Source organism: Gadus morhua, chromosome 6 (genome assembly GCF_902167405.1).
Source record: "Gadus morhua chromosome 6, gadMor3.0, whole genome shotgun sequence".
NCBI classification, from domain to species: Eukaryota; Metazoa; Chordata; class Actinopteri; order Gadiformes; family Gadidae; genus Gadus; species Gadus morhua.
The window spans coordinates 25,072,881-25,086,000 of record NC_044053.1 but is presented as its reverse complement, the minus strand read 5'-3'; the positions used below and the strand labels follow the sequence as shown (position 1 = coordinate 25,086,000).

Here is a 13,120-nt window from a genome sequence, read left to right as displayed (position 1 = left end):
CAGGAGTCGAAATCTCATCCTAAGGATCACCAGTACACGGCATTATCCCGTTGAGCCACTGACATTCCTGAACTCTATGAAGCCTCATTCACATGGTGAAAATGTCGATTGATAAGCACGCATCAAAAAAACTCCAAGCACACATTTCACAAGAGAATTAAGGGCTTTCTTAAAAGAGTACAGATCAGAACATTTGCAGTGTTAATGGTATCCACCTCATGATAGCCGTATGGTAGTTATACAATAACAAAATGGTCATATAGGCAAAATGGGTTGAGACTGGACGTTGGGCTTTTCTATGAAATTGTGGGAAAAGTAAAAAAAAAATAGAGCAGAAGACCAGGGTGAAAAATATGCATCTATTCGAGATTAATATGATGAAAGAATTTAGAGTCCAGGTCAATCTAGTAAGGAGAAATAAGGCTAGTTCATAATTTTTTTAAATAACACCACCTTGGGTGCAGTACCACAATGGGTAGTTGCGGTTATTGGTATCCACCTAAAAATTGTCGTATGTTGTTTTATACATAACAAAATGGGCTAACTGCTCCAACTTTATTGTGAAAGAATTTTGAGTCCAGGTCAATCTGGTGAGGAGAAATAAGCCTAATTTATGATTTTTTACAATAGCGCCACCTTTGGGTGCAGTACCACACATTTGGGTTTATGGGTAGTGGGGGTTATTGGTAGCCTGGTCCTACCAGACCATCGTACTTCATTTCATTTGTACAGAAGGTCTAGAACTGCTGAATTGACAAACGTTCACTCACTTGGAGGCGGGTGTCTATAGAAGTTTTAAAAATTATTGGATCTGCCCAGTGCCACTCTGGATCTGCCATAACCAATCGCATAGTGTTTGGTCGTGACGTATGTCATGCGACGGGACCGGCTCCTTCACCACTAACAGAGCCAGCTGGAAAATCTAACTTTTCCCGAACCCGGTGGGGAGAAGCGCCACAACATCATGGCCACCAACAAAACTCTTGTTCTTGCTCCGGCTTTAATTGATAGATTTTCGGCAGCGATCCCACAACAGACCGAAATTCCGAATAGCTTCTCTCATATCCTTCTCCATTGTCTTCCTCTGACTACAACTGAAACTGGCGCGCGACCTAGATGTCATCGTTCTCAGCCACTCCCTCTGTTCGCTGATTGGGCCGCCAGAAATCTGGTTTCCATGGAACGCATTCATATTAAGCAGACCCAGACCTAGTACTGAAGTGTAATAAAAATTTAGCGAAAGTAGGTAGGTGGGCGGTGCCAGGCTAGATTATTGGTAGCCATACCTGAACAGTTCAAGAGTTTTCGATTTACGGTATAGGCTGTGTCACACTAAATTTGTACCGGCTGCCAAATTTGTACCGGGCGCGTCATCCATACGTAATCCACTCCAAATCTGCCTGGCAACAGATGATCGCTTCGTCCAATGCCTGGCAACGGACGATCGTGTCGAATGACGTGAACATTCGCGAACCTTCTATCTAGCGATCCGTTATCTGTATTGTGCTATTTCGTCCTTGACCTGCTTTAAACACTAAGTTTACTTGCTAAATTTGATTAAACAATTAAATACAATACAAATATAAAGTAAAAACAAGTGTTATCTGTAATGATATCAACATCAGTTATTAGACCGTCACACGGAGCATGCGCAGTTGGATTGGCGCGCTGCATGTTGATGTCTGTTCCAAGATACATTGTGTGTTTATTAAGGAACCCAACAAAACATTACATTATCTAGCGATCCGTTAACTGTATGTTATGTTATTTCGTCTTTGGCAACATGAGCGCGAATGTTTTTTGAAACCTGCCCGGCAACGGACGACGCGATCATCTGCTGACAGGCAGGTTTGGAATGGATTACGTATGGATGACGCGCCCGGTACAAATTTGGCAGCCGGTACAAATTTAGTGTGACAGCTTCAGTATGACTTTTACAAATTTTGAGGAAAAAAAAAAAAAAAAAACTTTACAGAAACAATAGGGTCCGATCAGCAACTTCGCTGATCGGACCCCAAACTTGAAAATGCATTTCCTGCAGAAAATGCGGTGAGTGCTGTAGTAGGCCTACAAAGTGAGGTGAAAATATTTTTTAATAAAGCCACAAAGATTAAGATGAAGAAACGTTAAATGGCTTAAATCAAGTGAAACGGTTGAAAAACTATTGAGTTGCGGCATCTTAAGAAGTAGCAGTGTCAGAATGAGCCGACGTCTTCAATGAAAACAAAGCCGGTGTAGTAGCTGAATTCTGCGACCCAACGAAAAGTGTGACCCCAGGGGGCGCTGTTGCATATTTTTTTGCAATATAAATCAGCGTAATTGAACACATATAGCTTTTTATGGGTAAAGAAGCGACAGTGAAGGACCGTATTAAACGCCCTATCCATTGTATGGGTCTGTTAAATGCTAATCAAATCAAATCAAATGTATTTATTAAACAGTTTTAATAAAAAGGTAAGGGGTTGGGAAAAATATGCAACAGCGCCCCCTGAGGTCACACTTTTTGGTCATACTAAAACTGATTCTGAAGAAAGATTAAATAAGTGTGTAGTTTTGTTAAATGTTAAATGAAAATTTATTTAGTTACGTCTTAAACAGTTGAAGTACGAGAGGAAGGCTCTGCCGTCCTTCCATTGACTTCCATGTTAAAAAAATATAGTATTCTAAAAGTAGAATATCTTAAAAAGTATAAAATATTTAAAAAAATCTGAAAAGAAGCGCGCGATTCCAAGCTATTCTGAACATTTTAAAATTTGAATGGAGGTTCTAGGTGAAAGGAGATAGCTCCCTAAGTTTGTAGAGAATAATAAAGAGGAAAGAAAGAACAAACTAGGAATTGCATTTCCTGCAGAAAACGCATGTGATTGCTGACGGCTGATTGAAAAGCGGGAAAACATTGCTGAAAATGAAGAAATGTAAAATTAATTGAACTGAAGATTCTGAAAGAAGTAGCTGAAGTACTAGTAGTAGTAGCTGAAGTAGTAGCAGTAGTAGTAGCTGAAGTAATAGTAGTAGTAGCTGAAGTAGTAGTAGCGGAAGTTATAGTAGTAGCTGAAGTAGCCTAGTAGTAGCTGAAGTAGTAGTAGTAGCTGAAGTAATAGTTGTAGTAGTAGCTGAAGTGGTAGTAGTGCCTGAAGTAGTAGCTGAAATAGTAGGTAGTAGCTGAAGTAGTAGTAGCTGAAGTAGTGGTAGTATCTGAATTAGTAGTAGTAATTGTAGTAGTTGTATTGGTAGGAGTAGTAGTATTGGTAGGAGTAGTAATGGTAGGAGTAGTATTGGTAGGAGTAGTAGGCAGTAGAAATGTTGATTTGCTTTAATCAAGTGAGATTTGAACAGAGTTCAAAATGTTAAAATCGAATTGGAATAAAGCTGTGTGCGTGTGCATGTGTGTGTGTGTCTTAAGAGAATGGCGGAGCCATTGCGTGTGTGTGTCTCTTTAAGAGACACACATGTTTGGATAGTATTGAAGATACAAATGTGTCGATTTGTTTAATGGTTTGAACGATGGTTAACGGTTGAAATTTGACCGAGTTGATGTCTTAAGTAATTTAAGTGTCAGACGGCTTCAATTTGACCAACTGTAGAATATGACGGTTTGAAACTGAAACTGTGATTCTGAAGAAAGTTTAAATGATATCGTAATTCCGTTTAAATAGTATTGAAGATACAAGTGTGTCGATTTGTTAAATGGTTTGAACGAAGATAAATGGTTGAAAATTGATTGAGTTACGTCTTAAAACAGTTGAAGTACAAGAGAAAATTGACTACCATGTTAAAAAAAGTGGAGGTGGAAAAAGCTGAATAGTTAAAAAATTTAAAAGAGTAGAAAAACGCTGATATATAGCCACATGTCGTTAAAGAAATAAACGTTTTAATAGTTGAATGGTTCCTGTAGCTGAAAGTATGGCGGAGGAGTTGAAGACCAAAAAAACGGCGGTATAAGAATAATAAAGATTTCAATATCTAGAGTGTGAATGCTACAGCGTTCACACTAATACAACTTATGAAGGACACTCACCTAAATATGATCCTGACTGGGTCATGCTCCAGTTCTAGTGCGCCAAAGGCCACGTAAGGCTATTGTGATGATGGTGGATCCCGACAGACAGGAGACTAGGCCTCAGCCTGGACTTTTTGAAGACAGACAGGAGACTAGGTCTCAGCCTGGTCTTTTTGAAGGCAGGAGACTAGGTCTAAGCCTGGTCTTTTTGAGGACAGGAGACTAGGTCTCAGGCTCAGCCAGGTCTTTTTGAAGACAGGAGACTATTTCTAAGCCTGGTCTTCTGAAGACAAACAGACATGAGACTAGGGCTGAGCCTGGTCTTTTTAAGACAGCCAGAGTCTTCAATGCTGGAAAATCTCAATAAAAATTCACATTGTTTTAGTGTTAACATTGGTATCCCCAGGGATTAAAGTGAAAAAAAATCTTCTGACTGAAATTTTATTCGCGCTACAGCCAAGTCACGTGCAGTGTGTGAAACATGTTCCAGGTTAGGTTAATTGACACCTGCTTAAGAAATACAAATGTATAAGACGTCAGCACCAAATGCAGCCATCACGTTTAAATGCTCGACCAATACTGTTTTACAGGAGGAGGATTTTAAACAGCTGTTCTTTTGCATCTATTGCAATTTTTTTGTTGTCTTTTCAATTAGACTCTTAAGATTTTTTTTTGCAAAGCTTGTCTCATATTTTACTCTCTAAAAAAGGCTTGCCATCGTTCCCCGTTTCCGTCAGCCATGCCCATCTCCATTTATTTTTTTGTGTTTTATCAATATCCGATTCATCAGAGCCGTCAATCAATATAAGGGAGTTCATACTAGCTTAACTTTCGCTCTGACACTCAACACTAACACAACAAAGAGACGTAAGATGTGGCGCGAAAATGGTGTGTATATATATACATTTGTATATAATATATTTAATATATATTTAATATATAATCGGGATGTACATTAAAATGCTTGTGTTTTCAGTCAATTTTAGCGGTAGACCTTTTAAATACTCACTATATAATTTGACAATTTTACCGGCGTTGACGTATGACGACATAATACACGCGTGTATTATGTCCATGTTCGAAACTGCATACTACCGTACTGCCGACTACATACTGCGCGGTATGTACTGTATACTGCATACTGAATGTGGGATTCAGTATGCAGTATACAGCAGACCGACTGCAACGCAGTATACAGTAGGCAAGTTTCCCAGAATGCATTTCGCGGCAGCGGTAGCGGTAAAGCTGCTAAAAGCTGTTTTAATTCTCGCTTCAGTGCTGTTAATACATCACTTTCTTAAGTTTTAATATTTTTTTATGCGAGAAAGTACCTATTTAGATCCTTAATATGCGATTAGTTTATCCAAATGACGCCTGTTTGTAAATTTGTCCCGACGTTATCGGAGATGTGAAGTGGCCTCTGTGAACTCCAAATGACGGAAATCCGTCGTAGCGACGGAGAACTTTAATCCATGTATCCCTTTTAGGTTCAAAGATGTCATCTGGTTGATGGGAGAGCGGAAGTTCTGGAAGTTCATATGTTCTGGTTCGGGGACACATGATTAAACTTGACAGTACCTGAACACACTTTAAGAAAACTGTTATAAGCCTCCTTTAATAAAATAACTCCATGTGTGATCCAACATGACATTTTGCATAGATACTAAGGTTAAGGGGGAGGGGGGTTCTAAGGCCGCTGGGTGTATCAGAAGGGTACAGAGAAAGTAGTCTACAGAGTCCACATCCATCATTTCGTCCGAAAATTAACTACTAAAAGCCACCATTCAACCTTCCTCACAGTTAAATGTAATCAAAACACTATGCATTTTTGGTAAAAGAAACCGTTTACCAAAATATAAATGTAGCTGTGTTAATATGTTTGTGTGTGTGTCATGGTTTGGATGGAAAAGGCGCCGCTCCAAAGGGGTCCAGGTCCCCTTGCTGGGGGCCGTCCACCAGCTCAGTGAAGGGCACCGCTCCAAAGTCGTCCATACTCTCCCTAGAGGCCCCAAAGTCATCCATACCCTCCCTCTGCCTAGTGGCCCCTAAGTCATCCATACCCTCCCTAGGGGCCCCTAAGTCATCCATACCCTCCCTCTGCCAAGGGGCCCCAAAGTCATCCATACCCTCCATCTGCCTAGGGGCTCCAAAGTCATCCATACCCTCCCTCTGCCTAGGGGCCCCAAAGTCATCCATACCCTCCCTCTGCCTAGGGGCCCCAAAGTCATCCATACCCTCCCTCTGCCTAGGGGCCCCAAAGTCATCCATACCCTCCCTCTGCCTAGGGGCCCCGAAGTCATCCATACCCTCCCTCTGCCTAGTGGCCCCATAGTCATCCATACCCTCCCTAGGGGCCCCGTAGTCATCCATACCCTCCCTAGGGGCCCCGAAGTCATCCATACCCTCCCTATACCTAGGGGCCCCGAAGTCATCCAAACCCTCCCTAGGGGCCCCGAAGTCATTCATACCGTCCCTCAAACTGGTGGCCCCAAAGTCATCCATCCCCTCTCCATCCTCAGGGTACCCAGAGCCTTCAGGGGACCGGGGGGCTCCAGGGGCCCCTGGGGAGGTCCACGGGGTCTGGGTGTGGAAAGGTCGGGCTCCGAATGGGTCCAGCAGCGCAGACTCCTCCATGTTCCCCTTCTCTGCTTTGGTTGCCATGGTGACGGCAATGTTTTCCTTGGAGTGGGAGGAGCCAAGGAGCTGGGTGCAGCCCCCCCCCCCCCCCCTCCTAAGTCTTCGGCTTCGCTCCGGTGTGCGGAGCGACGGCGGCTTGGTTGTCCGGCGATGCCGCTTCCCCACCCCCGCCTCCTGTTTGGTCTTTCTCTGCCGCCATGACAGTCTGGTCACCCCCTGCTGCGCCTCCTCCATGTCCCTGGTGGAGCTGGGGCCCCCAAGTGTGAAAGGAGAGAATCCAAACATGTCCACAATTTCAGGTGGCATGGGTGGAGCTTCACAGGAAGCGGGCAGAGCTTCATACAAGGTGGGCGGGACTTCTGAGGGTGTGGGCGAGGCTTCAACTAAAAAGGGAGGGGCCTCATGTGAGGCGGGAAGGGATTCACTAGGAGTGGGCGGGGCCCCGGGGGAGGTGGGCGGAGAGGACCTGGAGACGTTCCTGCTGAACGGAGCTCTGGTGAAGACGTCCAGGTCGTCCGCGCCAAGCCCACAGGGGGCCGGAGGGAATGGGGCGGCCCCGAACACGTCCACAGAGCCCCTGGGCTTCTCTCCTTCGTAAGGCTCCTCCTCAGAATCCATGAGCAGGGGGCGCTGTCCCAGCAACTCCTCCTGCTGCTCCTCTTCCTCGCTCAGCCCCTCCGCCTCCTCTTCCTCCTCCACCTCCTCACTGCTCTTAGAGGAAGGAGGGTCTGACTCAAAGTCACTATCCGACTCCTCCCCGCTTCTCCTCTCTGAGGCCTCCTGCTCCTTCATGGCAGGAGGGACCTCCTCTGTGGGAGGTGGAGAGGGGGCGTCGATTGCCAGGTCCTCCCCAGGGGGGTCCCTCGCTACAAGAGAAACAAAGCGGAAATGTGATGTCATCTGAGAAGACCTCAACAGGAAAGAGGTTATTCAGAGAATACATCAACAGGAACAATAAAATCATTCTCTGATGACTAAAATATCATCTGCAATCAACAAACGGTGTGTGTGTGTGCGTGTGTTTGTGAGAAGAAGCTATTCTGACCAGCTATACTATTAAATAGTTAAATTAGATCAGTTCTTACAGCAGATAGTATAACCAGAGTTTGTGATCGTTGGAAACAATCCAGAAGAAAGTCCAGTAGGAGGTCTGAGTGTGTGCGTGTGTCACAATGGTCACAATGGAGGAGGCTGAGACCAGGGAAGTGGTCACCACCTTGGTCGAGGGTCCGCCGATTAAGGCTGAAGTCAAACTTTAAAGGACAACCTTTCAACATCACCTTTGCTGGTAAAAAATGATATCTATCCATCCTACATCTGAGTGGACACTCCCACTTGTTATTTCTTGAGAGTAGTCAAGTCATTTTATTTTTATAGCCCTTGGTCGTAGTCAGTGTCAAAGGGGTTTGCCACGTTTTGATTGCACCACCTAACTCAAGAAAGGAACAACTCTGTCTTGTTATGGGCAAATAACCTAACATTTTGTAGTACAATAAGCACCCGTTAAAACTATCCAACAGGGTGAGCTAAAAATAAACTATGCAAACAAAACCTAATTTAAACAAAAAACTAGGCCCGGACCAGTTTAGGTAAACAAGGCCAAAATAACTGCTTAATATGATAAACATGAGTAAAATCTGGTAGGCTATGGTTGGATAGAATACAAGATAAGATAACTCAAGCTAGGTAAAGATGAGCTAGGCTAAGATAAATTAAGGTTAGGTTAAAATTACATTTACATTTAGTATTAGCTTTTATCCAAAGCGACTTTGGAAAGTACATTTGTCATAAGAAAGTGACACAATATATCGCTCTGTACAATAAGGACGTTCAAAGAACCAAGTGGAAAGCACAAACAATCGCTACATTAACCCATTCCCCATACACAACAGATAGCTCGGATAAGATGCTACATAACTAAGTACTATAACTAAATACGACATACAATAAGTGCATACATTTAAAATCAACAATTTGCATTTTTCTTCCATGAAAGTTGGGAGTACTGCTTATTCATTAAAATGTATGTTGCCCTTGCAACATTGGTTTTCTTTGAACAGCCAGAAACATGATAGTAAGCTGGTGGGTGTAAGCTATCCCATTAGCTGAGACACATTCCCCACAATCAATGGTCAATTAACAAGCCATAAAAAAGAATCAGTGATTTATTTTCCTTTAAATCTTTGTTTTTATTTATCAGTAACATTCTATGAAAGATTACATTCACACTCACAGTATAATACAAGGCTGTTGACATAGTCTGTAGCAAAGAAACACAACATGTTGTACAATTTATTCACCTAAAGTTGAGCACACATGGCCAATATTACTTTATAGTACCAGATATAACTAGTACTAGATAACTAGCACCAGTTAGCGAGTACTGCTGGTATGGTGACTTTTACCAGCAACTTATCTAACCAATATCAGTGTCCCAAACACTCATGGAAGAACTTGTACGAGGATAAAATTCTGCCGGAAACAACCTTTACATAAAAAACAGAACCAAGACAGAATATGTCCACTGTAAGAGGATAGCCTTTGTCACAATCTGTCTGTCCCGTGTAGGTGAATGCATACTGCTAGTATGCATTCACCTACACGGGAGCACAATGTTTCTGGTATGGCTGTCTTAGCAGATGAGAGCTTTCCTGGAAGCTGAAGGTTCAGTAAACTACCTCGTCCTCCGACTATCTATGGAGTTGAGGAGAGGACTCTGTAAGGGGGATGGTGAGTCACTGAGCAGACATACAGCCCTGTAGGATTGTATGAGCCATAAGCACTGATGCTAACAATTGTTGTATCAGTGAGAATCCTGATTTTAGTGGTTTTAGCATGAAGTAGTGCCAAGAAGACAAATAACAAATAAAATGCCTGGTTACCCAGACAGAACCCATATATCTGCTAGCTTGAAGACCCGTATAGGCTAATCTTCCGAGCCAGGCTAATGCTATGCCTGCAGCAGATTACCGCCAAGGGAATAGCTCAACACTTTCCAATACAACTACGAATAAGATGACTAATCACAAAAAGCTATTCAAATAAACCCATGAAATGCATTGGCAGAACATAAAAAGAATGGCTTTCTTTTCGTAACAAAGTATGTGCTTAACTAAAGTGATAATTTGTATCACAAGCAACTGATTCACAAGGATAGGAAGAACTAGTGTACGCCATTGTTGTTTATGCCATTAGTCGTTGATGCTATGAGATGTTGATACTATTGGCGTATGATGCTATGAGCCGCTAGTGCCATTAGTGATTGATTCTATTAGCTGTTGATGCTATGAGCTTTTTGGCAAGTGTTCTTTTGTTTTCCCTGGACCCATGGAGTTGGGTGTTATCTCCATTTGTAATATTTCTTCATCTAGAACAGGTTCAAAAGATGTTGACATATATTTAAAATGAGTCAACATATATTTTATGGTATAAAGCGCTTACTAAGGCCTGAGACCCCAGCATACAAGGCATATATTTGATAGGCATATATTTGATATTCACATTTAAAGGCAGGGTTATTTACTGATGGCAAGGTCAGCAACTTTGACACAATGTTAGTCCAATCACTCTACGACTATATATCCTTAGCAGACAAGCAGTGGAATAACTTTACTGTCTGGAACTTCACAAAAGTATCATTCGTCGCTTCCTAGTTAATATCACCGACATTTGTACATGGTATCTATGTGTAGAACTATACAGAATATCTGTATGTAATAGTTATTATTGCTAAAAGCCACATCACCATGAAGCATGGTAAACGTTGTTGTGTAGAACTCATGTATTACTTGTCCGTACCATGGTGTGGCGGTCAACCAATCAACAGCAGTGAGACTGTCATGGTCACTGCAGACACCCTCATCATCAGTTAATTATTGAATTAGGTATGCGCTTGATACTTAATATCTTACACTTTCCTCCAGGTGAGGACTTCACACCTGATCCAACAGGAAGCAGGTGGTCCATAGTGATTGGTTGGTTAGGAGGAGGTGTGGGAGGGTCAGGGTGGGGGGGTGGGGGGCACAGGCCAAGCTCCCTCTAAGACTTGCCTGGGGCTACGAACAGCACCGAGCCGAACACATCCTCAGGGGGGGAGAGCTTAGCGCCACCAGTGGGCCGGTCCACCTCCACGCTGGAGACTCTGGCCACCGGGTTCTCTGGAAACACACCAATGAATCAGTAAATGAATCGGGCAACTAATCAACTAACTAATATGTTGAATTAACATTTGAATCACACCCGGGCTATGGGTGCATTAGGGGTCCAGCCCAGGTGCGCTCCCCACCCCCAAAACACATGATTTTCTCTCACCCCCTTTTTCTAACTGGTTGGGTATTATCGGTAGGGCTGGGTATTGCCAGGTACCTCACAATTCAATTCAATTAGATTCTTTAGGTGTTCATTCGATTCGAATATCGATTCGATATTGATCCATTTGCTTCGATATCGAATCAATAATACGTGCAGATGACAAAAATACCTAAATATTATTTAGAATTAACCATTTCAAAATGAATTAACCCTTTCATTGTACTTTAACTAGCAAAAAGGGAATACACCATTGTATAGTATTGTTCCTGAGCTAAGCTTGCAGCATAAAAGTTATAATCATAACATGGACAAATGTAAAAGGGCATGTACATTTAGGCATACTCGCTTCTAGATTACAATCACTGAGTATGCTCTTTTTTTTTTTTTTTATTATTTATTTTATTTAAAAAAAATGGTAATAATCGATTTAAAAAAAGTTCTGATTCAAAATTGAATCGAGAACAAATAAATTGCAGTGCATTGATGAAGATACTAAAGATGATCCTGGCAACGGATTGACTCGCATACATAATTAAAATGTTGACCAGGCCGAGATTTTCTTCCTTGGAATTTTAAATGGCCTGAGCTGCTTCTTGATGGGTATTAACCAGAGCAACCAGAGTCCTTATCCTGCGGTCCTCACTCCCGTCAAGAGTTGAGGAGAGGGCGTGGAGAACCTGGTTGTAGATTCCTGATGTGTGGACTTCCCAAAGATAGTTTGGACAACCGACGGCAAGGCAAGCCTCAAGACCAGTCGCATAGGGTGTGGCTAACTGATTAAGTTGACTTAAACGTGATCATAGGCCATTTTATAGTTCGGGAGTTTTAATGTGGTTATTCATTCATAACAACCAGCAATAGTCTATGCCAGCAGTAGTCTATGCCAACTCAAAACCTTTCCACTAGTGTACCCCCTCCAAGATATTTTTCCAGCCGAGTCCCCCCTTCACCGGCACAAATGTTTTGGGGGAATAAAATGAAGATAAATAATGTATGTGCGTTCTATTTGACAGTGTAAACATTAAAAGGGTGCCAATACTCAATACTTAGTGAGAAACATGGGCCTGTGATTCATGCAACTGTTGGCTAATTTCTCCCCACAAAAGAACATAAAGCCAGGGGAGGGTCAGAGCATGTAGAGTTTAAACAATATATATATCATTATAATATATTCTCCTCCTGAAACTGACGACATTTTGGCGTTTCTGGATGCACTTATTTTTTCCCGGATGCTCCTTTCTCCTCGTTTACAAATTTACATTTCAAACATTTTGTCAGTTTTCTATTCTCTAGCTTTCGTAATTGAAACTTGCTCAGGTTGATAGAACATTTTGTTAGGTTTTTAAACTTTTATTTTTAGAACATTTCTTAATACCCCCTGCAATACTCCTAGGGTTGTCCCCCATTTGATAACCACTGATCTATGCCAAAGATGATGGCTGGTTGGTTGGGGTGATGGCTTTGGGTTTTAACTAGAGCTGTCAGTTAAACGCGTTATTAACGGCGTTAACGCAAACCAAATTTAACGGCGTTAAATTTTTTATCACGCGATTAACGCAATTATTTTATAAAAAAAAAAAAAACTTTTTTTTTTTTTTCTTTGGCTCAAAACAAAGAAGCAGTAGCCTGACTGCTATGTTCAAATGACATTTGTTCAAAGCAGTCGTTTAACTGCACTATAGGCTCTTTTTTTGTATCGTCCTGTTTTGATCAGTGTATATGCAAATGTTCTTATCAATAAAAAATCATTTGCACAAGGCAAGCCGATGCACTTCACCATGTTGATAAGAGAATTAAAATGAGAAGAATTATGGGACAAAAAAATCAAGGGATATTTAGCATAGGAAAATAATTGGTGATTAATCGCGATTAATTAGAGTTAACTATGACATTAATGCGATTAATCACGATTAAATATTTTAATCGCTTGACAGCTCTAGTTTTAACACAATCAGAATGAAAGCCCCTGCAGAATTCGTGGTCGGACTTGCTGTTTTTCATTTAAGATTATGGTCAGCATGACGGTCAGCCAACAGAATGTCGCTCTATGTTGCTTTAAACATTTAGCGGAGGAGGTCACTTGCGTGATGCAAGTAGTATGTCCAATATATTGCACACCACAAATCGAAAATGTATGTAAAAATATCAAATTCAAAGGGCTGTGATCAATTC

At 41.9% G+C, this 13,120-nt stretch overlaps 1 protein-coding gene across 4 annotated transcripts in view; it reads right to left on the bottom strand.

Annotated features, from left to right (window-relative positions):
• Positions 1-5,585: 5,585 nt before the first annotated feature.
• bmp2k (BMP2 inducible kinase) overlaps positions 5,586-13,120 on the bottom strand; it is a 59,686-nt gene continuing 52,151 nt past the window's right edge. For all 4 annotated transcript variants that reach the window (XM_030359329.1, XM_030359330.1, XM_030359331.1 and 1 more), the window contains exons 16-17: positions 10,687-10,794; positions 5,586-7,503 (exon numbers count right to left, since the gene is read on the bottom strand). In XM_030359329.1, the coding sequence (XP_030215189.1) occupies positions 5,891-7,503; positions 10,687-10,794 (1,721 nt within the window). In that variant the 3' untranslated portion in view covers positions 5,586-5,890. The remainder of the gene's footprint in view (positions 7,504-10,686; positions 10,795-13,120) is intronic.